General features: G+C 41.2%; 1 protein-coding gene across 2 annotated transcripts in view; it reads left to right on the top strand.

Moving 5' to 3' along the window:
- Positions 1–17,448: 17,448 nt before the first annotated feature.
- Positions 17,449–27,965, top strand: part of ACACA (acetyl-CoA carboxylase alpha) — a 186,163-nt gene continuing 175,646 nt past the window's right edge. Inside the window, exons 1-3 of one of the 2 annotated variants that reach the window (XM_084650728.1) lie at positions 17,449–17,556; positions 25,005–25,051; positions 25,900–26,152. In XM_084650728.1, coding sequence (XP_084506854.1) covers positions 25,926–26,152 — 227 coding nt within the window. In that variant the 5' untranslated portion in view covers positions 17,449–17,556; positions 25,005–25,051; positions 25,900–25,925. The remainder of the gene's footprint in view (positions 17,557–25,004; positions 25,052–25,899; positions 26,153–27,965) is intronic. The other variant, XM_084650727.1, reaches the window with a different exon arrangement.

The raw sequence follows: 27,965 nt of genomic DNA, 5'->3' as shown, positions 1-27,965 counted from the left end.
AAGATGTGTTCCGAGGGGTTAGTTCCGTAAGGAGAGCCCCTAAAACAGGCTAATGTCACTCAGATGTAACCATTCATTGTAATCTGTAATTGCTTGACTGTATCATGTAAAATGCTGATGTTCTTGCTTCTCTGAACAATAAGAAGTGAGGAGAAAAATAATGCAGACTTCTAGATAAAGCAAAAACCTGTGCTTGGATAAAACAGAAAATTGTGTTTTCTTCTGCAGCTTGCAGTTTTTCAGAACTAAGTCTCATGAATGGCAATGATCTTGGCTGCTTTGGTCCAAGGTGCTTGATAAGAAGCTCCTCTCTGGGGAATGAAGGGGAATATTTCAGTATTACTAAATTTAGCAGCCTTGCTCCTAAAATCTGACCTGTGTAATGGTCGTCTTGTTTTTTCAGGCCAATCATTTAGTGTAACCTCTTCTGGCTTCAATTTGAAGTAGATTGTAGTGGGGGATGGTGGCTCTTGGGGTTGGAAATGGTAGACACAGCCTTTTGCCTCTAGCCTCTCTGTTCGAATGTATACGATGGTGATTGTGGCCAAAAGTTACTGCCTGATGGCTGTTCAGTAGCCTGTGTGAAATGAGTCTAAAGGGTCTCAATCCAATTCCCAACGCTCTTAGTGCAATCATGCTTTTCGCCAAGCAACTTCACTCCAAGTAGAGCCAAGTGAATGATTTGTAATGAATAAAGTATTCATATTTTGCCACTTTCTGTTCAGAAATTTTCACAGATGGCATTTTTCATTTGTTTGGAATTATTTGCCAAATTTCTACAATAAATTTTTAGCCTGTAGCTTGTTCCCAATTAGTTCATTGCAAATATTTAATATTTTAGGTTTTCTGATTGGACACACATCACATGGTATTATTTCTGTTCTGTGACTGGTTGAGAGTAAATCTTAAAATCAGATTTCTAATGTGAATGCTCAGTTATAAATCTGAAATTTGCTTTCTGCAAAAATTTACAGCAAATGCTCAAAATTTGTATGTGCAAACAATCCTGCTAATAAATTAATTTTCTAGGATAATTTGCAGAAAACAAACATACCAGGAGCATGAAGCAAATTAAACATTATTGAACAAATATTTGGTGACAGTTTTATTTTGTGGTATTCTCCCTACTCTAAATACTGTAGAGACTCAGTTTAATTGGAATTGCAGTTGGCATACTGTTATGCTTTGAAACGATTTGGGCCATTCATTTTACTTCACTATATCCAAGTCTGGTATGAATGGCTCCCTCTGTATTCAGGATAAAACCCATAGCATTCTGTTCCATTAGAACATAAAAACGGCTATACTGGGTCAGAGCAAAGGTCCATCTAGTCCAGTATCCTGTCTTCCGACAGTGGTCATTGATACACAAGATATCTGACTGGTCTATGCACAGAACCATTCAATTATGTGAAATTTTTATGCTAATGTTCAATTGAAAACTAAACTGTGCCCAGTCCTTGCTGATGATCTTTGCTTTGAATCTGTCAGCTTTTAATTGCTGCTTAATATACATTTCAAAGATCTGTGAAATGGAGTTTCACATTGTACTTCCTAAACTATTCCCTATTTAATGCAGTGCTGTTATTTGTCCTTTCTTCTAAATAGTTTCTTTGACAGTATAGGCTTTTTCCTCCAAAGATCTCAAATCACTTTACAAACACTAAATCTCACAGTATCATTGGGAGGTGAGTATTACAACTATGTCATAGAGAAATAAATGGCCACTCGTTGAGGTTAAGTAACTTGGCCCAGGTCACACAGCGAGTAGGTTCCTGAGGTGGCATTAGAACACTGCTGTCCTGAATCCTCCAGGCCCTTTTTTCTAAAAATTGGATACCCACCTCCTTTTGTTGTTCATTTAACAAGGCAGGAAAAAAAAAAAGATTAAATCATTTAATCTTGAAAAGACACCCTCATAACACACTTTCAGAACTATGGTGCCATTCACTTTTATTGAGGGAGATCTGTATTGTTAAATGAAATATTGTTACTGAACTACATTTAAAAACTTGTGTGGTTTTGTGACCTACCATGGCAGATCCTTCGGCTGATACAGAATTTGGGTTTTCCATGCGTTCTTCTCCTTGTCTTTTACATTTCTGAATACAGTTGCATAGCTGGCTCCAGCTAGGGCATGGGCACTCGGAAAAGAAGGAGAAGCCATTAGAAGGTTGGAAAGACGCTACCAGCCCAAAATACCAAGAATTTTAAGCTAGTAAAATGATGGTTTTTCATTTCTAGGGAGACTAACCTGAATTTTGACTGAAGTATGCATTTCAGAGTGTGAGAGGAAGTAGCAATGTCTTTTTAAAAAAAAGAAATTAAAAAAAAAAATCACATTGACCATCTCAGCTTCCAGTGTGTTCTACCCCAGACATCTCCAGCATGGCATATGCCCTCTTGGGGGCATCTTTGAATTATGAAATCTAGGGCCTACAAAACTTCAGAGTCCACGGTAACCTACCTTTTCTTGAAAGTCTTTTCTGTTCTCCCCTCTTGTACCTTTAGAAAATGCTTGACTACTCCTATCCTGAAGTCAAGAGGGTTGCTTTTGATTGATGTCACTTTAGAAGGCTGCAAGACTGTTTCCTCCCCATTTTGATCTAAATGCAACCCCCCTCCCCCACCTCCCTTAGTACTGTTCGTGTGTGTGCTGGCTTGGAGAGCAAGTGATTGGGACCAAGAGTCAAACCTAAGTTTCCCAGAATCCACAATAAAGCCTTGAAAGACAGGGTATCGATGATTCCATCTGATACAAAATCCCAAGGTTGCAGGTGTGCACTGGGATTGTATACCCTAGTAGCAATAGGCAAAATATGTCATTGTAGGCAGTCATACGAAGGGTGAGGAATTGCTCGTTTTGGCAGAGTTTGAATTAGGTGATAAGACCTCTCACTGGAGAAGTGGTTACCCCAGTTCATCACAAAGATTAGCAAATCTTTTAAAGGCATGATCTCACGGAATTTACCTTTGTGTCTGTCCTTGGGGCTTCTTAAACTCAGAACCCTGCTTGTTTTATTATAATAATGAAATGAACTTAAATCATATTTAGCTATTGATAAAATATCAGTTGCAAATTGTCATAAAGAGCTATTGTGCTCAGCAAACTTACTGGGAAGGGAACTTCAAATATAACAAACACAATGAAGGCTAGTGCACAGGGTAGCAGGACACATACGATTACTGCTTTGGCATAGATGCTTTGTCTGTGTCTTAGTCTGAGCAGCATGTCTTCACTTATACCTGTGATTAGAAAGGGAGAAAAATCATTCTCTGTGAAGTAGATGAAATACAGTACAGAAGACAGCATGTTCCCCATTGGTAGTTTGAGGATTTCTTCATCTTTAGGATGGTAACGCAGTACAGCCAAACCTGAGAACGTTTCATTAACACTTAAGGATGTCCACAAGACTATGTGAATATATCAATCCAGAAAGCCTCTATGAAACCTTTTAGAACTCTGCCTGGTTTATGCTTGGTTGAGAGATAGGAGCAAGAACATAATTTCCCATGAGAGAGAGAGTGCCCAAATTTTGCTCACCAATACAAATATGCAAGTTTGCAGAACAAAGAGGGGTTGTGTGAATTTCAGAAAACCACCTGGCCCAATATTTTTCAGATACCACAGTTAGTCTTTGTGAAAACTTGTAAGATTTGTGTGTGTGGAATCTAAAAACTATCTTCCTTCTCCCATCCTTACATATCCTGCTACTCTTGGTTGCTGAGTATCTCAGTGCTGACTATACAGAGAAAACTTTTTACTGCTACCTGAGTTGCTGTTTTGTTGGTGTACAGCTGTGGCGTGCAGTTGCTCTGCAAAAATTTCCGGCTCAGACAGCTTTGCGTTAATAATGCAATCTGATATCCCCACCAGAAACACTGTGAAAAGAATGAGATGTTTAAAACCAGTGAAGACTTTTTTTATTTATTTAAACCAATTAGGGAACAAAAGCAACTCAAGACTAGAGTAAACTAAGCAGGGGCTTAGTGGCCAATAACTGGTAGAATATTAGGCAATTTGCAACAGAGTACTAGTAACTTGTAATGTTATCATGTTAGACATGATAATATAGTGAGTGAGATGTCTTTGCCAATGTTCCTTCATTTGAGAATTTCTATTCTGAAGTCCAAGACTGTTTGTAAACTGTTACTGTACAGTCCCTGCAATAACCATATCTTACTCGTTGCTTTGTAAAACACTTTTGGGATACACAATGTATGAAAGTTGCTCCGTAAAACTGAATTAGTTTCTGAATTGGGCTTATAACAGTGTTAAAGGGAGGGACATAAGGTAGAGCATGGATATTCTAATATGTTTGGGCCCCATGCTTATTGATTGGCCAAAACTTTGGAAGTCTTTTGATCCACAGCAGTTTAAATTGTTATGCAAAGTTGGGTCATCACTGTAAAGCAAAGCCTTAGCTTTTAGCTAAACTGTGGGCATAATGACAGGTTTCAGAGTAACAGCCGTGTTAGTCTGTATTCGCAAAAAGAAAAGGAGTACTCGAAAGCTCATGCTCAAATAAATTGGTTAGTCTCTAAGGTGCCACAAGTACTCCTTTTCTTTTTGTGGGCATAATGTAAGGAGTGTCATCAATCTCAATATGGTTGACACTTTGATCCTGTTGACACTGTAATTCCAGCCATCTTGAGGGATCATGTTACAGCACGGTAGAGTGCTGACATGATTAGAACACAAATTTTTGCAGTGCAGTTGAGTGTTTACTGTGTTTTAGACGTATTGCTGAATTCTGCAACAAACTTGGGCTTTTGCAGGGCTGTAGTGCAATTTGGGGTCACAGTTAAAACATGATGCTGTCCCATCTGCACCGTCCTGTTTAACTGTCTGTGGACTACTGCATTGCAACAGAATTCCCAAATGGAACCTTTACAAAGAACCTTTGTAGCTGGAACCTTTACAAAGAAAACCAACTAATTTTGCATATGTGGTTTGATACAGAATGAGATTTCTTAAAATCTACTGGAGATCCGTGGAACAAAGGGGAAAAACAAACAGCCTGCAGTTCACTCTTCTGTGCCGAATATTCTATGTTTGATTTTCTTTTCATTTTCCTAAAAGAGCTGGATTATTGTATGATGAAAAGTAATCACAGTTATATATGGTAATCAGGTCTTCTGCTGCTGAAATCCAGGAGGAATATTTCTTTCCTGAATTGTTCAGTATTGCATAATTAAGTGGTTTCCCATTTCCATATCTTAGCTATTTATATAGCTATATGTATTGGAAAATAAAACTCCCTACGGTAATTGTCCACAAAACTATGTCTAACAATACTGTTATTCAGTGTTTGGATCATTACTTCCATAATACTGCAGTATTTTTTTAACAAATATATAAATATAGATATTTTGCTTTCATAAACACTTTTGTTGCTGGCAACAAATCAGCTGTTTGTGGACAAAGCCTAAGACTGCATTTTTTACATACGTAACGGGAATATGCTATAATGAACAAAGATTTGTTTTTTACCTTTGCCTGTAAGGTTAAATTCAGTCTGAAAACTTTGTTTATGATCTGCTAGTAAGAGACAGCTGTGGGCAGTAGAAGCACTCTCATCTGGATCAGTGATGTCTTTCAGGCTTTGGAGGGTGTATGTAATGATTGGCTTGTTTGTGAAAACACTGTACATCTTCTCTGAGTAGAAGAGATTTACTTGTATGGGGCTGTGCAGACCAGAGCATTGCAAAGTGGCGACTGTATGGTTTCTGTTTAGCTCCCCTTTTGCCACTGCCTTTTCAGACTCTGGAGACAGGAAAGCAAAAATATAACTACTAGGAAGTCCTTGTCCTAAATTGTAAATCATTTCTTTTGTACAAGATTCAGGCCATCGAGATTAGTCATGAACATTATGGTACCGCACAAGAGACACATAACTGTTAATATTACAGTGAGGAAAAAATGACCAGATTTTTGGTTCGTGTGTGTAAGTAATTCCCCAGGGTTCTTTTCACGAGCTAACTTCTATTCTTTTAAAATACCACAAAAATGCTTTTTTAATGTAATTGCCCATTTTGTCTAACATTCTAGTTATATTTTTGTGATAACTGTGCTGCCCGTGACTCCATGCAGTATTCAAGGTATGGGTGTACCATGGATTTATCTAGTGGCATGACATTTTCTGTCTTATCTATCCCTTTCCTAATGGTTCATAACATTGTTAGCTTTTTTGACTGCTGCTGCACGTTGAGTGGATGTTTTCAGACAACTATTTACAATGACTCCAAGATCTCTCTTAAGTGGTAACCGCTTATTTAGACCCCATCATTTTGTATGCGTAGTTGGGGTTATGTTTTCCAAAGTACGTTACTTTGCACTTATCAGCATTGAATTTCATATGCCATTGTGTTCCCCAGTCACCCAGTTTTGTGAGATCTTTTTTGTAACTCTTCATAGTCAAGTTTGGACTTAACTATCTTGAGTAATTTTGTATCATCTGCAAACTTTGCCAACTCACTATTTATTCCTTTTTCTAGATCCCAGTACATTCCTTGAGGGACTCTGCCGTTTATTTCTTTCTCCTGTGAAAACTGTTTATTCGTACCCTTTGTTTCCTATCTTTTAACAAATTATTGATCCATGTGAGGACCTTCTCTTTTATCACATGGTTGCCTGCTTTGCTTAAAAGCCTTTGGTGAGAGACCTTGTCAAAGGCTTTCTGGAAGGGCAAGTACACTATATCCACTAGATCTCCCTTGTCTGCATGTTTGTTGACGTCCTCAAAGAATTGTAATAGATTGTGGAGGCATGATTTCCCTTTACAAAAGATGTGTTGACTATTCCCCAACATACCTTGTTCTTCTGTGTGTCTGGTAATTCTGTTCTTCACTATAGTTTCAACCAATTTGCATGGTACTGAAATCACGCCTGTAATTGCCAGGATCAGCTCTGGAATCTTTCTTAAAAATTGGTGTCACATTAGCTCTCCACCAGTCATCTGGTACAGAGGCTGATTTAAGCAATAGTTTACATACCGTTAGTAGTTCCGCAATTTCATATTTGAATTTCTTCAAACTCTTGGGTGAATACCATGTGGTTCTGGTGACTTATTACTATTTAATTTATCAGTTTGTTCCAAAAGCCTCTCTTAACACCTCGGTCTGGGACAGTTCCCCAGGTTTCTCACCTCTGCATCCCATACTGAGAAGACGTACACCCAGTCAATATGAGGATAGTTGAAATCCTACATATTGCATTTCCCACCTTTGTAGCCTCTCTAACGTCCTTGAGCATTTCACAGTCACCATCGCCATCTTGCTCAGGTGGTCAGTAGTATATTTCTACTGCTATACTCTTATTGTTCAAGCATGGCATTTCTGTCCATTAAAGTTCTTTGACTCAATGCTTTCTTTCACATATAGTGCCACTCCCCCTCCAGCTTGACCTACTCTATGACTATATATTTTGCACCCTGATAATACTGTGTCCCATCAGTTAACCTCATTCCAACAAGTATCTGGGATGGCTATTATATCAATACCCCCATTAAAACCAGGGACCCAACTTAGTATTCAGACTTCTAGCATTTGTATATAGGCACTTGCAAATTTTGTCAATATTCTGCTGCTTGCCTTCATGTGTTACATTTAAATGGAACTGTTACGTTTGACTGTTCCTCACAAGCTCTTACCTGTACTTTACCAACTTCTTTCCTATCCTTTTGACAAGTGTAGCCCATAGTGCTGGCTTGCATGCTTTCCTTTAAATTAATCGCTAAGGGATGTCTCTGCCTGAACCATGTACTCCTCCACAGCAGTTGTCTTTTTCCCTACCCCTTTGTTTAAAAAAAATCCTCTACAACCTTTTTTAATTTTACATGTCAGTGATTGGGTTCATTGTGGTTTAGATGGAGCCCATCCTTCCTGAATAAGCTCCTCCTTTTCCAAGAGGTTCCCTAGTTCCTAATAAACCTGAAACCTTCCTCTCTATACCATCGTCTTATCTACGCATTGAGACGCTGCAGTTCTGCCTGTCTTTCTGGCCTTGTTTGTGAAAATGCTACTGTGAAATTTCAGAAAATGCTACTGTGGAGGTCCTAGACTTCACTCTCTTACCTAGCAGTCTAAATTTGGACTCCAGGACCTCTCTCCTACCTTTCCCTATGCCAGTGGTACCTACATGTACCATGACCACTGGCTGGTCTCCAGCACTGCAGATAAGTCTGTCTAGATGTCTCTTGAGATCTGCAGTCTTCGCACCAGGCAGGCAACTTACCATGTGATTCTTCCAATCATAACAAACTATGTACCTATATTTCTAATAAATGAATCCCCCTTTGCTCTTACCTTGCTCTTCTGACTAACTGGAGTTCCCTCCCCACTTCCTTTGCTTCCCTACCTTGCAGTAAGATGTTCATGCTTCTTGTGCTTTCAGATAGTACTTCTGAAGAATTTTCCACACGACAGTCATAATCTCTGAGGTCTGAGTGGAATGGACATGACAGATTACTAGACTAATCATGTGCACAATTTTCTTCTTACCTCTCTTTGTGGATTTTAAAAATTTTTAAACGCAACTCCCCTCTTCATTTTTCACGGCTACTTTAATAGCAACTAGAGTTGTTCTGATTAATAAAGTCTAGATTATGACTTAAACTTACAGTGAATTTTGGGGGTGGGGGAGAAGAGTGTGGATCTGGGGTCTTGGATCAGCATATTGTAGAAGTGAAAGTGAGTTAAAATTTACATCCAGCGCTGAACTTTCCCCAAACTTCCTATGTGTATGTGTTCAGAGCCAAGAGTTTGGCTTGAGCTCTAACATACGCACCATTCAAAAAAAATTTTACAATGTTAAAGATCATAAAAGTGTGAAACCAACATACACCCACCACTGTGAGTGAATAAAATTAAAAACCAAGAGAGAACACTGATACTGTCAGCAGAGTTATTTGCTATGCTTGGTTTTAAGATTGCTTGTATTGTAGTTTAGTTACCGTCACTGTTAATCCAAGGGAACTGAACTGTGCTAGAAGTGCAAATCAATAGTAATATAAAAGATCATTAGTGACCCCTTTCTAAAAGAGTAGGGGTGTGTTGCCACATTTATATTTCAGTTCTGCCCAGCCAAATTCCCTCTGTAGCTTAAATTGGGTAGAGGTATTCTTTCTTGTTTTTTTGCATAAGTCTGAGGCTGTAAGCAAGTGTACAGGAAGAATTTTATTCACACAAATAGTTATCAATTCATTGGCACAGAGGTAATACGGTGGCTGGCAACTTTGAAATACTTGTTAGGTGGAGGGGTCAGCCTTGAAATGGTATGTTAAACAAGAAATATCCCTTCTGCCTATTGTTAGTGACTCAGTGAGGGAAGTTGAAAGCTCTTACAGCACTATTTGAAAGCATAAGGAGATAGCATGCACTAGTTATCTTTATATATAAAAAAAAAAGGTGGGGGGGTGGAGGATGTAATGGTCAAAATAATGATACTGCTGAGCGTAGAACTGCTGTTGTATATTGCCTATATGTGGCCAGCTTACTTGTGAATAGGCTTTAGAAAGTTTTTGAGATGCCTTGAGTATGGGAGGTGGTATGGCAATCCAAATTCTACAGATTTTTTTTCTCATTCCTTTTTAAAAAGCTTTTAATAAGTGACATTTTCAGAGCAGTACCTAAACATTAACTAACAAACATAATTTATAAATGACATGTCTGTGTCCCTGGTATACTTTTTGGTTTTGTTCTGTTAGAATTCTGCAAACAGTTAAAAACAGTCCGCTTACCTTTTGGGCTGACGCTGTAGTATATAAACAGTAAACTAAACACCAATATTGTGTCCATAATGCTGACATGAATACAATATTCGTGATCATGAAATCCTTTCACTCTTATTTCTTTCACTCATAAATCCTGTGCGGTTGCATTGGTTGGTAAAGGTCTCAAATTAGTATTGTAACGGCACCTTCCTGTTTGAAACTCACTAAGTTTGAATATTGATTAGTGATAAAGAGAGTTAAAAATGAGACTGTTTATTCATTGCAGTTTGATCCATTTCTAGATTGGTAATTGCTCTGATCCAGTTAATAGAGGTGCAGGATTTGCTTACTGTTTGACCTGAATAAACTTTATCTAGGGATATAATTTCCCCTCAGTGCATACGGCTTGTATGAGGCTCAATGTACCACATAAGGATAAGCCCCATGTTAAGCATTTGAATGGGTGTAACTGGTAAATAGGAACTTTGCCACACCTGGGTGAATTTCACTGCCCTAAACAAGATAATTTAGCTGCCTGAGTAGACTGAGAGGAAGTCTTTCACTTGCCTGATACATGCTAGATTCTATTCTGTTCTGTTTATGTTCTTATACTGTGCTCATCACCATAGTATCCAAGGACCTTCTAGAATTAGGAGATTAAACAAGATGACTAGTGTTGATCAACAGTTTATTGGGCCAGCAGGTATTGCAGGATTAAATGGATGCTGTTGACTAAAACTTGGCCCCCAAACTGAGACAAGTGTATTTACAAGTGTAAAAGTGAGCTTTTGAGTAATGAAAAGTGTAGAGTGTTTGTTTAGATTTGTGAAAATATAAGGAGTGCACTCTCGCACATTCTTTCCCCCGACAATTAACTTAAAAACAGAGTAAGCAAAATGTAGGGTTGCTGCTGGTTCTCAAAGTATAGCAATAGCTAAATACACCATGTAGCCTAGATAAAATAAAATAAATATCACATCCTCCCTCAAAGAAAACTTCTTTCCCCAAAAGGTCTTTTAAACGGATGAGCCTTACAGCATGCCCTAAAGGTCAGTTGAGTTGGGCCATTTTGGACCAAGGGCAGGATGAGTGCATTCCACAAGAAAAGGGCTCTCTGTAGAATGCCCTGCCAGCAGCCCCCTCTCTTTTATAATTTAAGGGTATGTTATGAGTGCTGTAGGAATCTCCGCTGTGACAGTGTCACATGGGGAAAAGAGGCATCTCTCAGAAAGGCAGGTCATTTACGGTTTTTTAGGTCGATACCAAGCCCTTAAACTCTCCCCAGTAATCCACACAGAGCCAGTGCAGATTATGAAACGTTAGTGCAATATGCTCACAGTAGGATTAACAAGTGGGCTGCCACATTCTACACTAGCTTTAGTTTCTGGATGGATTTGAGGAGGAACCCTAACCAAAGTGCAGTGTAGTAATCTCTAGTCTGAAGATGGCAAAGCTATGAATTGCAGTGATATAGCCTACATCAGAAGGAAAACGTTTCATTTTCTTAGCCAAATGGGAAAAAACAGTGTTTTGGTTACCATGGAACGCTGGCCATCTGGCAATAACTGTGAGTCTAACCAGAATGCTAGGTTGCTACCTTTACCAGTAAGCTAGGTAACCCCGGATGTGCTAACAGCTCAATTGTTAGAAACTGGAATTTTCTATTTCTGACACAAGGTGGCGCTTTTCAGCTAAAATTTCTCCTTTTTCAAAGCCCAAATTTCCACCTACTGTTTAATTGGATTGTAGAATGAAGGATACTATATTTTTAATGAATCTAAGATTAAACCTTGCTTTTCAAATGACTTGTGTTCTAGAGACCCAAGCTAGCTTTGTTGTAAGTATTGATACGGTTAGAGGGGTTTTATTATTTTTAAGGTAGTGGGAAAAGCATGTACAGCAGCAATAATAATAATGATAGTTCATCCATAGATCTCCTAGTGATTTATAAAGGAGGCTATCATCCCCATAGGAGAGTTTTAAAGTGGTGTGAGGAGGTATGTTTCCAAAATTTGAGATGTACGTTGGGAAGGAACAATTTTTAAAAAGTTTGGGCCAGATACTTCTCTGTGCTCCAGTTTCATGTTTCGCTCCATTTTCACACTAGCCATGTTTTTAATGGGATGATTTCAAGATAAAAATCATATTAAAAGTTCCAAATCCCTCCCTGTGTTACTAGTCAAATCTTCAGGAGTGATGGTTTAAAATGTATTTTTAAAATCTAATTTCTATTTCACCATTTCAGCACTCTGCTTTTTCCTATGCCACAGTGGCTAGTGATGCTACCGTACAATGAGATGTTTATATGAAAAGAGCCCTGCGTGGGCTAAATATTACTGTACTACTGCTGGTCAGTTTCACTTTCTTATTAGTACTGCTGTTTGCATCACAACACAGCAAAACAATGTTGACATAAACAGACTAGTTCTACTTTTAAAGACAACCAGAATGCTTTTAAATAAACAAAAATCTCTTTAAGAACTTAAAAGCAATAAACACACATGGATAGGCTTAAAATGACAAATACCCTGTTAAACAGAGTGATCTGATGATTGTATTACTGCATAACATTTCTCTAAACAAAAAGATAAGCTCAGTGTAAGTTTTATTTCTGAGATTTACACAACAAATTTTTGTAAACCTATTAAAACTTTCTAAATAAACGGTTATTAAAAATGACAAAACTCTTTTAAAGCAAAATGATATAAAACCCTTTCCTTTTTTACTTACCTTCCCGGACCTGAATTCTGTGTTCTCTGCCAGAATTGAGGGCATCAAGAACACTTCAGACCTCTTGTGCTCCCTTGCCACTGAGGTGGCTGTCGTCAGCTGCTGTGGGAGAGACTTGGAACCCTAAACTTGGATCATTGCAGGTAATAAAACTTTCAGTTTACTTTTCAAAATGTTTTTACTTGCACTTTTAAGACTACACATTTTTAAGTAAAAAAAATGCATTGATTGCTTTTTCCATGTGCATAGTAAGTACAGTGCATATATTTATAAGACTAATCAGAACTATTCTATCATGAAGAGTTCTATCTATCTATTCTATTCTATCATGAACTATTCTATCATGAAGATGATAAATTCTCAGTGTGATAAACAGAGAATCAAAAAGAAAAATGGATACAAACTCTTAAGTCATTCCCTAGTTATGGTTAAGGTGAAATCATGTTTAAAAAATGGTCACAAACAAAAACCTCTAATCAGAACACTTGGTGATTTACAGAGAAGTTTGTACCGGAACTTTGTGCCTCATGCCTGTGCCTGATAATATTACAGAGGCTTATCTGATACTTTGTGGCTCTATTATAAAACGTGTTATGACTTTCCAGATTTTGAATCTTTAACAGGTTCATAATTGTCACCTCTTCCTCACCTCTCCAGTCTAAAACAGATTGAAATGTAGGGCCCAGTCCTGCTCCCAGCTCAATCAGTGGCAAAACTCATCATTCTCATGGGTGCAGGATTGGGATCATAGTGGCTAGTAACAATTCATAGAATCATAGAATATCAAGGTTGGAAGGGACCTCAGGAGGTCATCTAGTCCAACCCCTGCTCAAAGCAGGACCAATCCCCAATTTTTGCCCCAGATCCCTAAATGGCCCCCTCAGGGATTGAACTCGCAACTCTGGGTTTAGCAGGCCAATGCTCAAACCACTGAGCTATCCCTCCCCCCCGAATTGATAGCGTGTCTTCCAGTTCAATAGAATATTCCTTCTAAATCAATTACTACAATTCTCCCAAATTGTATTTAACATTACACAGTATTCTGCTAGCTTCTGCTCCCACTGATGGTAAAGGAAGTTTGCCACTGACTACAGTGGAAACAGGAGCAGACACTTAGAAGAAGATATTTAACACAGGGTTTTATTTTATAAATGTATTTAAAGTTAAATAACCGTATTTTGGGTGATTCACTTGACCTCTGTATGCCTTATTTTTCCCCATCTGTAAAATGGGGTATTAAAAGTGCTAGGAGATCCATCGATAAAAAAGCCTTAGGTAAATGTTAAGTGTTGTTATAATAATAATAATAATTAAAATCTTGCTTCCAGGCTAAGTCTGAAGCTTGGCCAAGGCTGACATTATTACTGTTTGTCAGTTAACACTTTTCCAGCCTGCATTTTACTATGAAATCCTCATTCCATTATTTTCTAGAGTTGCTACAGGGTCTAAATATGTGTGGCAGTCGCCCTTCCAGCAGCATTGAAATAGTGTTAAGTGGTTGAATGGATAAAATGGGCAGGGCAGACACAATGCAGGTTTTAGCATGACCAAAGGGCTCAGTACATTAGAAAAGATTTACCAACTGCCTGTTGTAATCTGTCTTTTTTTTTTTAATTTAGGTAAATTTGGAAATAAACCTGGTCTGTTAAGCAATTCAACAACTTTTCTGTCTACTATCTCTAAGGTCCCTGGGGCCCCTTCTGTGACTAAAGCAACCTGAATCATTCAAGTTTTGTAAGTAATTAGAAATAGCAATTTAAGACACAGTCATATGGGGTGCTGAGTGCACTTAACTTTTACTTGCTTCAGTGTGAGTTGGGAGTGCTCAGCCTCTCAGAGGATTAAGCTGTTACACACTAATCTTTCTCAATTGTCAGATACATTTTTTACAACAAATGTTTTGACCAGTTCCAGATAGGCATTTTCCAAATCTGAACCCTTGGGAGTGGGACCAATACTCAAAATAACAGATCAAACTAAGAGTCCAAGAGAATGAGAACCTTTAAATTACACAGGTTTACTACTTTAAAAATGTCCAGTTTCAGTTTAATAAATTGACATTGATGATATAATATATTATAATAAAAGTGAAAAATCATACATCTTTGCAAAATTACTATCAGTCTGAAAGTAAAAGGAGATGTTTGAGAGGGATGAGTATGGGTCATTTTCCACAGTTGCTGGTCTGGCTGTGACAGTAATTTGGAATATTTTTCCAGTTCTGTGATAGTGACTAAAGAGCAGTGAGTAGACAGCAGCCCAAACTGGGACTAAATAAAACAACCCTGGAAATTTTATTTATATAGAGGTGCTGAGAACCCACAGCTCCCACTGTCTTCAAAAGGACTTATGGGTGTTCAACACTTTTAAAATCAGACTTAGAACATCCAAGTTACAGTAAATAAGAGATAAGTATTTTGGGCAATGACCTAAGGCCACAACCCTGAAAACTCTTATATGAGTTGTCCGATTGACTTGTCTACAGGCTGGGAACTCAGATAGATAACATGCAGGCCAGACTGTGATTGTGCAATGAAGCACAATTTTAAAAAATATATTTTACTTTTAACCCTTGCCTGTTCTCCAGTTTGTTCTTTGACCCTCAGCAATTCACTTTTTAGATAGACAGTGGTTAAAGAACTTATCCCCCTTTTTATCTATCTAAATTCTGTTGCTAATTTCTGTGTTGTGGATGTTAGAAACTCAATACAATTTATAAACATTGAGAATAATGTAAGTCTTACATCTATTTGAACTAGTCATGGGGGGCCCAGTCCTCTATCTGCACCTGTGCACCTGCATAGTGCTCCAATGACTTGAACAGGGCTCCAATGTGTATACAAAGTTTCACCTGTGCAGATATAGTTTCAGGATTGGGCACCTTCTATTCTATTCAGGTTGTTATAGAGCCTTCATCACCATGATATCTGAGCACCTTCCAGTGGTACAATAAGTGACATTACGAATATCCATCACATGTGGTTCTTTCTCATCCTCTCGACGGGGGAAATTGTGGGTTCTAAATAAATGTATATGTACATTGTGCTTTGTGTTTATATTACACATGGCAAGACTGAAGAACTGCACCATGCGCTTGGAACAAAAGGTGGTGACGTTTGTAACAATCATTTGTTCCTGTGGGAGTTCATTCTACAGTCGAGCTAGCCATGAGAAAGTTGTCTCCCACACAGACAAGCTTTAAACGGGCAGTGTACATTTCAGTGGAAGAGTGGAATTGTCAACCACAGTCCACATCCTGGAGTTTCAGGCAAATCTTTAGGCAACTTGGGTCTAAGCCATTGAACACCTTGAAAATCATGCTTGACACCTTGAATTTGACATGGTATTTTGTGAGAAGCTAGTGTAGGAGCTGAGGACAGATTTGATGTGGCTTAGCTGTTGTTACAAGGAGTGTGTGCATACAAACACCAACCATCTAGCATATGTCTGGAAATTCCATATGTTTGAGGCTCTGTAACTTTGTTAATAATACTTATTATTAGGGAGTGGCGACAATGTGTCCCTTTGAGTGAAAAGTAAATTTGAATTTGGGAAACCGTTCTGCGGCTGACATTGCGGGGTCTTTTATGATATTTTTAAGAGGCTTCTGTTCCATCTGAAGATTTTTGTTTTCAGGGAGAGTGGGGAAGTATCCCTTTTTTCCTGTTCATAAATGAGCCATGAATATCGGGTTTTTATTGTTTTTTTATGAATTTGTGCTTTTATTCCCTTTGACTTTAATATTTTGTCTGGACTTCTTTAAGTCCCTGGTTTGTTTGAAGACTGGTTGCTCTGAGTAACTGTGGCTGTTCAAGACATAGGATTAGTCGCCAGAGTCAGATTATATTATTTCTTCCTCTGACTGGATGATCTAAACTTTATAAAGAGGAGGGATGCCTTTTTCTGTTCAAACATTTGCAATCTGTCTAATCTATTGTGCATTTAATAAAATGATGTTATCAAAATTGCTGTGTGTCATTCTGGTGCAAGTACCAACAAGTACTTGCAAGACTATTTGTGATGCTTTTGGCACACATTCTTGAAAACAGTCTTGCACAGGCAAAGAGAAGAGTAAGAGAATAAAAGGGAGTGCAAATATGGCAGATTTTATTCACAGCAATATTCTCAAATATTTTTGCTCTTGTATTTGCCCACCTGTCCTCCCATCCTGTTAAATAATTGCTTGTTAATGACCTAGGGAACAAATTTCCTCCGGTGCCCCAAATGTCATTGTGTTATATTTCACAGGTGGTGCTGATACGTGCCAAAGCCTTTGGGGGTGTCAGAGTGTATGGCACGGCCTGGGGGAGAATGCGTAGTATCAGGTCCTGACAAATGAGTCAGCCTACCCCACCCCGTTGCCCGCTGTGCTACCAGGGTTGTACCCATCCTGAATTTTACAGGAGCATCCCTCCTTTTTTTTTTTTTTTTAAATTGCCCCCCTGGCTGGATCATCCCCCGAGAATCGGGCCCGGGCAGCGTCCTCCTGTGGGCCTGCTAGCGGTGTATTCGAGGTGATCCCCCTTGTCGCCTCCCTCCCTGCTGCGCCCGCCTTTGTCCTGCAGCCGCAAGCCCCCGCGGCTCGCCCCACGGGGTGACGGCCCCGCGCTCGACGGCCGGCCCCCCAGCTGGCCTCGGGCACAGGCGGGGGCCCCCCTCCGGCCGCCAGGGCGTTAACAGCGGCGGCCGCAGGTTCCGGGCCACCAGAGGACACCGCGCCAGCACCGCCCTCTGCCGCCGGAGCCAGTGGCGGAGCGGCCCGGGCCCCTCAGACCATCGGCGTCTCCTCATGGGCCACGCCCCCGAGCCGCCGCGATTGGTCACGCCCACCCCGGAGTGAGAGCCGGCCGCCAATGGCCAGCGAGGAGTCCTCGCGGCGCGGCGGACGGGGTCAGAGGTGAATGACCGGGGGTAACCTCTCCCGTCACGCCACCTCAGTGGGCGAGGGAGCTGTCAGCGCGAGGGGAGGCGGAGCCGGCGCCAGGGGGCGGAGCCGGCGGAACACTGAATGGGAGCGTGGGTCAGCCATCTCCTCCGCGGCGGCATCCGCAGCCAGCGCCGGGCCGGGCCGGGGGGCGCAGGGGCAGCGCCCCGCCTCAGCTGGCACCCTGAGGTGAGCCCGCCCGCTCCGCAGCCCGGCAGGGCTCCCCGGGGCGAGGGGAGAGCACGTCCGACCGCCCGGCCTGCTGGGGCTCCCGGCCCCGGAGGGTGGGGGGCCCCCCCGGTGTCCCGGGAAGGGGGGGGCTTGGGCCGGGCCTGGCCCGGATCACTGGTGCCCTCGGGAAATAAGAGGGGCTCAGGCCCGGCTGGGATCCCCGGGAAGTGGGGGGAGCTCAGCCTCCATCATGTGGGGACCCTGATGCCCCAGGAAGTGGGGGGCTTATCCCTTGGCCTGCCGGGACCCCCGGTGCCCCGGGAAGTGGGGGGCTGTGTCCTGGCCCGGCAGGGACTTCCGGTGCCCCGGCCCAGTGCGGACCCCCGGGAAGTGTGTGTGTGTGGGGGGCTTAGCCCTGGCCTAGGGGGGGATCCCCAGTGTTTTAGGAAATGGGGGGGCATCTGGGCTGGATACGATCCCCAGTACTCTAGGAAATGTGGGGGATTCCCCTGGGGTGGTGGGGATCCCGAATGCTCTAGGAAGTGGTGGGACACCCCCCAGCCTGGCAGGGATCCCCAGTTCCAGAGAAGGTAGTAATATATTCACCACAGTATAGGATTGCAAATAAGGGAGAAGGTTTTGGTGCTGGATTGGGGCTATTTTAAATGTGATTGTGTGGGGATAGGTGAGTGAGTTATTAGGGATGGTTGGAGGAAGGAGGAGCGAGTGTGAATGGCCTCACCAACCTTGCTACTGGGGGGTTGGGTAGGTAATTGTGATTGGGGGGTGGTTTAATGTTCTCATGAGCTCTGTTGCGAGGGCTGGGGAACGTGAGCTGTGGCTTGGTTGTAAGGAGTGGTGTGGAGATGGTGAGGTATCTAAGGTGCCACAAGTACTCCTTTTCTTTTTGTGGCTACAGACTAACAAGGCTGCTACTCTGAAACCTGAGAGAGGATAGGTGATGGTAAATGGCAGGGTGCATATGTGTGTCTTGTCAGTGCCCCTGTAATGCCCTTACCAGGCTTTGTGGGGCGCCGGCTGCACTGAGTCAGTGCTTCATGCACACAAGATATGGGATTGAGTGGATTGAGATCCTGCGATTCCCTCTGCTTTCTCTTGCCTCTTCCTCTAGCATTCTCTGTACAGTTTCCACGGTATGCATCCGATGAAGTGAGCTGTAGCTCACGAAAGCTCATGCTCAAATAAATTGGTTAGTCTCTAAGGTGCCACAAGTACTCCTTTTCTTTTTGCGAATACAGACTAACACGGCTGTTACTCTGAAATCTGTACATATGGCCACTGTGATAAGGGGAAGTCCCGGGTGGCAGTGAGTGTGAATGGAGATAACACAGGAGTAGGGCTTCTTGCAGCTCAGGTTTCTCTGTGACGCAAAGGGGATCGGCAAGGGAAGGTTGCCTGTAAATACTCCAGGCCTGTTGTTTGTGGGCTGTATTGAGACCATGTAATTCCTAATGAGTTCAAGAGTGACTGGGAAATTGTAGTTTAAGAAGCTGCAGGATATCTTTTTAATTGCTTGTGTCTCTATCACCAGCAGGAGAGTGAATTTGTGTGGGGGGGTGGAGGGTGAGAAAACCTGGATTTGTGCTGGAAATGGCCCACCTGATGATCACTTTAGATAAGCTATTACCAGCAGGACAGTGGGGTGGGAGGAGGTATTTTTTCATATTCTCTGTGTATAAATAAAGTCTGCTGCAGTTTCCACGGCATGCATCCGATGAAGTGAGCTGTAGCTCACGAAAGCTCATGCTCAAATAAATTGGTTAGTCTCTAAGGTGCCACAAGTACTCCTTTTCTTTTTGCGAATACAGACTAACACGGCTGTTACTCTGAAACCTGACATTGCTTATATAGTAACTCTGTTAATCCAGCCATGTGGGAAGATTCTTTCATAGTGTTTGTATGGTCTCTTAGCTCTGGTCCCTGGGATACTGTGGGTGTGCTCTTCGGGTATTGTTACCTATTATTACCATTGTTTGTTTTTCTGCCTCTCCCTTTGAAAACAAGAATAATCAAAATCCCTTTTAATCTAAAGTAATTAAATGTGAGGACTCTAAATAAACATCTGGATATGGGGGAAAGGCTGGGAGAGTAGTGGAAGCCCCAGTACGTAGGTCGGAACTATCTTTTTGTTCTGTGTTGTATGGTGCCCAGCACAATGGGGTCCTGGTCCATGAGTGGGGCTCCTAGGCACTACTGCAATACAAATAATTCATAATAATAATTCTAAATGCTTGAGGGGGCTCAAGTGTGCAAGTTTTAGATACTGCAAATCTAAAAGATACTGGCCCCCACCTCCCTGGGGTAGAAGACGTAATGCAGGCAAGACCACACGCTCTCTGCAGCCACACTGGCATGTATTGGATCCAGAAAGAGAATTGATCGACTCCTCCACTTCCGATCCAGGTTACTGCATGCAGCTGCCTCTTCCCCATCTCAAGATGTTTATTTACAATGCTTTTGGATCCCATTGTAAAACTCTATCAATGTAACAGAAAGTTTCTCAGAAGTCTTTGGGAGGATGCTCTGTAATATGGTTAATATTTAAAATTCACTTGCCTATATTCCTTCCCTAGTGCAGCCCCTGTGACTTAAATAGGGTGAATTTACATATTTAGCTTTATTTTAACATATATACTTTGCTTTCCCTAATTTGAATAGACTCTTCTCGTTCTTCTGCGAGGAAATGACTAGCTGACTCTTTCAAAAGGAACATTCTCTGAAATCATATAAGGAGGCAGATAACAGAGGGGAACATTATAGCCTGTGTTTAAATCCACTACTGTTCAGGAAAACTTTTAAGCATGTGCCTAAGTCCCACTGAAGTCAATGGGACTTCAGCAAAGCATTTAAGCATGTTCTTAATCTCATTGACTTGGATAGGATTTAGGTACATGCTTAAGTGCTTTGCTGAATGTGTATGGATTGCTGAATTGGGTCTGTTGTTCATAATCTGGATTTTATTTTAACCTATTGAGACTTGTAGAGTGAAATATACTGGGAGGTTTAAAAGGAGTAGAATCCAAAGATCCGAAAGCACTTTACAGTATGCTATGTTTGACAGCTGTTCAGTGGTGCAGAGCAGTTTAGGACAGGAAGTAGGTAGTATCCAATTGAAACTAAAGAACAAATGTTAAACTAGAAAAACTAGTATAAATGGAGAGGGAATAAAATCTCAGGTAGAGGGAATGGAAAAAGCAGAGGAGCTTCTCGGTTCCTCAGAGCTAAGATCAAGTGTAAGTAGTCTCTCGGCCTGTTAAAGGCTATGGTCAGGTGTCTTGATGTGTTTGGTCTTTTGGCCCCGAGATGAAAACCTTGTCTGTGTCTCTTGGACCGTGAAGTACAGGCATTATCTCCTAAATTATATCTGGGTGATTCTTCGGTCTGGTTTTATTCTCTTGGTTCAGTTAAGAGAACGCTCAGGATGGTGGCCCACTAATTCTGTGGTGATGTCTGTTGGCAGAAGTGAGATTCCAGAGACTGTCCTCAGATGCAGTGGTATTGGGCATATCCTAGGAACCTAGGCAGATGGTTGTGGCTTTCCTGATGCTCACCCACATACCTAGATATCTTTAAAGAAGTTGTGACTTTACCCCTAAGTGTGGGATTTGTTGATCTGGAAACTGACTTCCAAAGTCAGTCTAGATGCATGTGCTGCTGGCCTTCAAATTCAGCGAAAGCAAACTACTATAACAGGACTGGTCAGTTTTATTGTTGTGTTTTAGTCACTTTCACTTTCTGGTTGTCAATGGTAATAATGCTGTATATTTTTTTAGGATTACTTGAATTCATTGTCATTATTATTAGAATTGTGCTTTACCTCTTCAAGTGTTGTGGAGACACTGATCTAATTTTTAAAAAATCCATTCAATTTGTTTCCCCTGAAATGAAAAAGAAATCAATAAAGTAATTCACTTCAGAAATAGTTTTGGAAAATATTTTTCTTTAAATAAAAGTTAAATTTGAGGCAAAATTAAATTAGTGTCACTCTAAATGGCATTTCAGAGGGAGAAAAATTACTGAAAATGAATGGTACTTTCTTACCACTCGATAGGGAGCAAAGCTGTGAAGAATAATTGGGCCTGTGTCTGCCTCCCAATTCTTTGTATTCACTTCGCTTCTGACAAAGTAATCTTAATGTTAGTTCATGCAGCTCTGGAAGAGTGAGCTCTGGGTTCTGCCCTGCTTTTAGCATCATCAACATTATTGCAAAGTCTTTATTACCTAAAGAGCAATAGGTTCCTTGTTGAATTTGCAGTGCTTGGGCAATTGTAAAAACAAATTTTTGATCTGTTGGTTAATTTGATCTGGAGGGGAGAACAAAAAGGAGAATATGGCTTGAATCCTACAAAGACTTATGCCCAGGTGTAACTTTATTCACATGAGTGGTCCCAATGTGAATAGAATTGTACATGTGCTTAAGTCTTGGGAGGATCAGGGTCTAAATCTGGACCTTGCTGTGCAATTTTTAGTCACTTCAGTCTCTGCAGAGTTCGCCTTGCAAATTGTTTTCACAACATCTGAAACCTCCTGGAAATAAGGGATTTTAGAGAGCAGGAGAGCATTGTTGTCAAGGGGATATGGCCAATCTTTTGTTAGGGCCCAATCCAGCCCCCATTGAAGTCTGTTGCAAAACTCCTGGTTGACTTTAGTGGTGCAGGATCAGGCCCTTACCCAGGTGTTTAGTGCAAGCACAGTTAAACAAAGATATTTTGTATTTCAAACTTGGTCAGTTAAATTTTCAAGAAAAATGTACACCAGGCCAGGTTTTCTTGGGATTTTAGAATCCTGTCCCCACAGTATGAAAACCAACTGGCTTCTCTGAGAAGCTCTTTGGAAAGTGCTACAGTTAATTTGAGCAAAAAGCAAAGCTGAAATCCAGTTTTAAAAAATAGGAAAGTTTCAACATATTCAGAACAAGTACAGAGTGGATAGCTAATTACCAGCTGCCAGTAACTGTTCATGGAAATCTAAACAAAGAACGTTTGTGGCTTTGGCTATAGACAACATGGCCTATCGAAGAGGATTGAGTTGCACTGATTGTTTTTGAGTAGAGATGCACTGAGAGGAAGAATGGTCAGGTGGTTTGAGCATGGATGAGGTGTTTCATGGGTTGTTGTTGAATTGTTCGGCAAACCACTTATCCTCTCCGTGCCTCAGTTTCCTCATCTGCAAAAAAGAGATTTTTGCCTAATGGTGGTGGTCCAAGACTTACTTAATGCTTACAAATTTCTTTCTCTCCTGAGATGAAAGAGACTGTATAATTGCTAAGTGTTTGAGACAGTAGCTTCTCTCTCCCTAGTTAGCTTTATGTCATAACCTAGATTATTTTCCCCCACTACACTAACTGTGCCAATACTAGATCAATACAGCTGAAATTTTCCATGCGTGATTTGATGCTAGAGTAGAATTTTTTGGGGGCAAATCAGATGCAAATTGAACAAGGCATTTTCGAGAGATGAGTCTGAAAAACAAGGTGTCCCCCCCCCCCCCCCCCCTTCCTGGAAGGTCTCCTAGTGTGGGTTTTGGCCTTGGTTTGTTGGCTGTAAAGGTGCTTTTGGCTGGTTTAGGAGAGTTTGGGCTAATAATTTAAACCGTGATTCTACAACAAAGCTGCAGCGGCAGACCCCTTCATGTATACCAAGACCTATTGAAGAGAACAGGGATCTGCCCAAATGGCTCAGTTTGCAGGAGTTTTCACAAACAGTATAATCTCTGCCCTGGGCATATAGCTGCAGGTTTTATAATTGTTCTCCCCCTTAAACCCCCTACCCACCAAACCAAACAGCTAAGCCAGGTACATAGACAAAGGTTTTATAATCCCAAACCTGAATAAACACAGTCTTTGTAACCACAAAGTGGTTAAGTATTCATCAGAGTTTGTTTGTTTGTTTTTTATGGGCTGCATATGGCCCTAATGAAACCAGGAGTTGTGTTGTCAACACAGGTGCAGTTTGATCTAAATAATATACCCATGTACAATCACAGTAAGATTGACTAAGCCAGTCAGATGCATTCTTAATTTTCAGTCTGATGAAAAAAAAACTGTGCGGTGTTTTAGGATTGCATTGTCTTGCCTACAGTACAATTACAACTATGTCAAAGACGTCCAGTTGTAACATGATTGTGTCCTATTGATGTTATAATGTGAATTGGTTTTGCCTGTGTAGACCAGACCAGATTGTTCATGTTAAGGGAAGTCTGCTACATGCTTGTAGTTTTCCTAATGTGGCTATAATTGCAGTTTAGAGAAGGCTTTTTAATTGCTTGGGTGACCTTATCTCTGACCCCCACATCACCCCCCCACACCCAGCTGATCTGTGCTTTTCCATACTTCCAGTTGTTTTTTTTTTTTTAAACCATAACCTTCACTTTGAATTTCCTGGCTCCCTAACAGTTGCTTTTTTGTTTAAACTACAGCAGTTTTCTTTGAAGTTACTGATTTGTATTTCCAATCTTAACTGAAACTTCATGGCTTTTTTTTTTTATATGTTGTGTTTGAAAGTGCAGTCTTTTGAGTTACAAGAAGAAAAGCTATCCAGGGTTAGTGAAAGGTTGCCCTTCTTGTACAAGGAGAGATCTGGATCTCCAGTCAGAACTATGTACTTGTCGAGCAGGATCACTTTAAAGCCTGTTTGGCACAAGATATGGATGGATGGGAGTATTTTTCCTGAGTCACGCTAGCTTTTTGTTGTTTGTCTTAGACTGCAATTGAAAATGAGCTTGGTGGGTCTCCTCATAGTCCCTGTTTGTCCCGTTCACCTTCCACAATTGGGCACAATTAACCACAATTGGTAACTTCTGCTGAGGTGAAAGCCCCAGGGCAGGGCTGATGTGCTTTGGCACCGCTGTGTAGGAGACCCAGGGGCAGGACAGGATGGAGGTGCAGTGGGAGGATTGTGTGAAAAGCCTTCAGGCTGTAATAGAAGGAGATTCCATAAGACAGGCTTGAGACATATTGGCATAGCTGCGTGGGAGACGTTCCCAAGGCACCTGCCTGTACCATGCGTGCTTTTACTCCTTCTCTTCCCAGCACTAAAGTCAGGTTTTTTTAAAACACTGGGGGGAAAAATTAAGTTGCCTTTCCCCCCTCTATCTTGCAGTAACAAAAAATACAGGTTGAATGAAAGGGCCTTTAGATGTTGTGTGTTAGCAAATTGCTCACAAAGCTACCAAGTATTGTCTTGTGAGTGACCAATGGGAGGAAGCATAGTCTGTAGTCAAATGGGACTGGGTGTCAGGAATTCTGGTTTCCATTCTTGGCTCACTGCATGACCTATTTAACCTTCTCTGTGCCTCTCCTTCACCCTCCATACATTGAGTAGCATACCTATGGCACAAGGGTGTTGTGATGACTAATTGAAAGAGCTTGGAGATCCTCTGATTACAGGAGCTGTATATCAATAAATACATAATGCTACTTTTGATGTTTGTCTCTTCTTTTCCAGTTCGTTTTGGAGGTGGATAGCTACTCAAATTGCAGCGATTACAAGAGGTTAGTTATTGTTAACCGTCCTTAATCTGATAGTGTTTCAGTGTGTGACTCTATGCTGATTTCATATTATTGAGTCAGTGTAAGTGATTTTCATTCAATGATTGTGGTTTTTGCCCATTGCTTATGTAACCCAGGCCTGCTTGGTGTGGCTCTCTGTCCCCCTCTAGTGGCAGCTTGACCAGCTAGAATTTGATGAGAATGTTACCTCTTTTAAAAAATACATTCAACAATTTTTTTTTTGAAAAACAACCATAGCACCAAACATTTGTATTATATTTTGTAAAACAGCCAACCTTCTCTCTTTGAGTTGGCTCTGTGTTTGGTCCCAAGTAAAAGACTGCCAGTGGATGTTTGACTTTATCATCGCACCCCAGTCTGCGTGTTTGTCCCATTCCCATGCTGTGTATTATATTTTAGATTGTAAACTCTTTGCCAATTATTATATGTTCGTGCAGCATCTAACGCAGTGAGCCCCAACCTGGTTGGCCTTTAGATGCTACCAAAATATAAATGTTAAATAATAATAAATGTCTCCATATTGGTTTTCTAACCGTGAATTTTACAACAAAAGTTGTGCCTGCTTAAAGATTGTTTGTCCTTCCTGTAGCTTTTTCTAAGCCAGCAGCTTTCGCAACAGATTAGAATGATCAGTTGCACTGATGCTTGTACAAACAGAAAAGCTACTGAAATAACACAAGTGACTAGTCTGGATCCTGGTCTCTTACCCAGTGTCAGACATGGTATTTCAACAGTGTGTGTCTGACCACAAATGAACCCTGCTTTTGAAGGCTTTCTTGTTTCCCCTAGGAGCTAATACTAACTTCAGCTCTTGCTTTTTTCTCTTTTAGTGCTAAGAGCCCACTTTGGAGTCACTATGGAGGAGTCTTCCCCTACCACAAAGCCCCTGGAGTTGAACCTGAATTCTCATTTCATCCTTGGCTCTGTGTCTGAGGATAACTCAGAGGATGAGACGAGCTCCTTGGTGAAACTTGATCTGCTTGAGGAGAAAGAGAGGTCTCTGTCTCCTGTATCTGTCTGTTCAGATTCCCTTTCGGACCCGGGGCTGTCTAATGTTCAAGATGTCCTGGCTAGTCATATAAGGTATGTAAAAACCCTACTAATCAAATCCAGTCTGCGGGCTTTTCTCACCTTGTTCCTTTTAGTCCTAGAAAGACTTTGTCTAGTTACAATATTGTCGGCTTCCTTCTTGCCCAACTCAACTGAAATGTGAGCTGGAGCACAATGAGCATGGGGCAAGGACACTGTATTTTGTTGCTGTTGGAGGAAGGGCCTCATTTTCTCCCTCTTTTGATAAGGCTTTTGAGGGGCAATATTTGGAGTGAATGAGCAAGACTGATAAAAGTTCTGTGATGTACTAAAGCGGGGAGTCTCCAGGACATGGATCATATCTGATAACAGTAACAGAGGAGATGTGATACTGGATCTATCAAGTCTGGTATCTGGCTCTGGCGGTAGTCTAATGACTAGCCATATTTCAGAGGAAGGTAATAATGCACATGGCTAGTCATATTTTTCTGTGCACTAGGATGGTTGTAGTGTGAGGAAGTGTTCCTGCAGTGACTGGCATATGTCCTGACTCTAGATTTGAGTATGCTTAGCTTGGCTTGCATAGCTACAAATGGTGCTTTTGGGCCACAACATTACCCACTCCCTCCTTCTTTTCAAAATCCAGCTATCATATATGGCGCTATGTTCTGATGGCTTTCAAAGATGGGCAATGCTGCCGGACGTAACGGCTCTTGGCAGGTCATGGTGTCTTTGGCTGAGATTTTCAGAGCTGTCCAGAGCAGTTAGAAACAGAACTTCCAGTAATTTTAATAGAAGTTATGTTTTTAAATCCCCTAGATGGCTTTGACAATTTTGTCTATTCTCAGGAATAATGGTGGGGTTTCTTTTTTTCTTCTCCCTTTTCCCCCAAACTCCTACAAGCTCAGGTGCCCACTGGTGATGACACCACAGTCAATCATGTTTGACTTTTGGATGGAGTAGTTAAGGCATGTCTTCGTTTTCTTTTAATCTCCGTCCATTGTGCTTGAAATGATTGCTTGCACAGTTGCTGTCAGGTGGAGTTTTATGTTTTGGGTGCTTGTAGTCTGAACGCTTTGTAGATCTCCAAGAAAATGACTGTCTCTGAATGAGAGAGTGCCTTGCTGGTACTCTGTATCGTTTTAATAATGGGTTTACTGCCACTGGGAGAATTCAGAATTTTCATTCTGAATAATAGAAGCAGCAGTCTAGCAGGGTTACATTTAATGTGGCTGCTGCTTGCAATTCAAGGGGATCTTAGCCTCACCCTTACGAGCAAGGCTACTTCTTCTCTCCTATTATGGCTCGAATAAGATGGACGTGATGATGGTTTCTGTAGGTATCCCCACCGAATGTTAATGTTTGCTATGGAAAGGGAGTTGATTCGCTCTTTATAGGGTCTTCAGAATGATACCTGCCCTCTAGAGATGTTGCATTTCGTTGCTGACCTAAGCTGTTTGTATGAGTTCATGATGGTGCTTGTAATGCACATATGTGTCTGCCTCATTGATGCTTTCAGCATTTTGTGCCTGTTCTTGTACCATGTGAATGGAGTGGGGAGTTCTATGATAATTTTCTCATCTATACTGCCCAGCTCGCCTTTCAGGATGCAGCCTCTGAACTGAGAATGGCAGCAAGCTCTCTGCAACAGGGACTCTTTCTTGCTATGAGCTTGTATAACACCAGCACAATAGGGCACTGATTCTGTTTGGGTCCTCTGGACGCAAATATAATATATATCTCTGAAGTACCCATCCTGGGAAGCAGTGTGATCTAGTGACTAGAGCACAGAACCGGTTCTGTGCTTAGCTGTGTCACTGATTTGCTGTGTGACCTCAACCAAAATATTCAAGAGGATCCACTCATT

This window comes from Lepidochelys olivacea (assembly GCF_965140295.1).
Source record: "Lepidochelys olivacea isolate rLepOli2 genome assembly, chromosome: 17".
NCBI lineage: Eukaryota > Metazoa > Chordata > Testudines > Cheloniidae > Lepidochelys > Lepidochelys olivacea.
The sequence above is the reverse complement of the archived record's forward strand: the minus strand, read 5'-3'. Positions and strand labels throughout refer to the sequence as shown.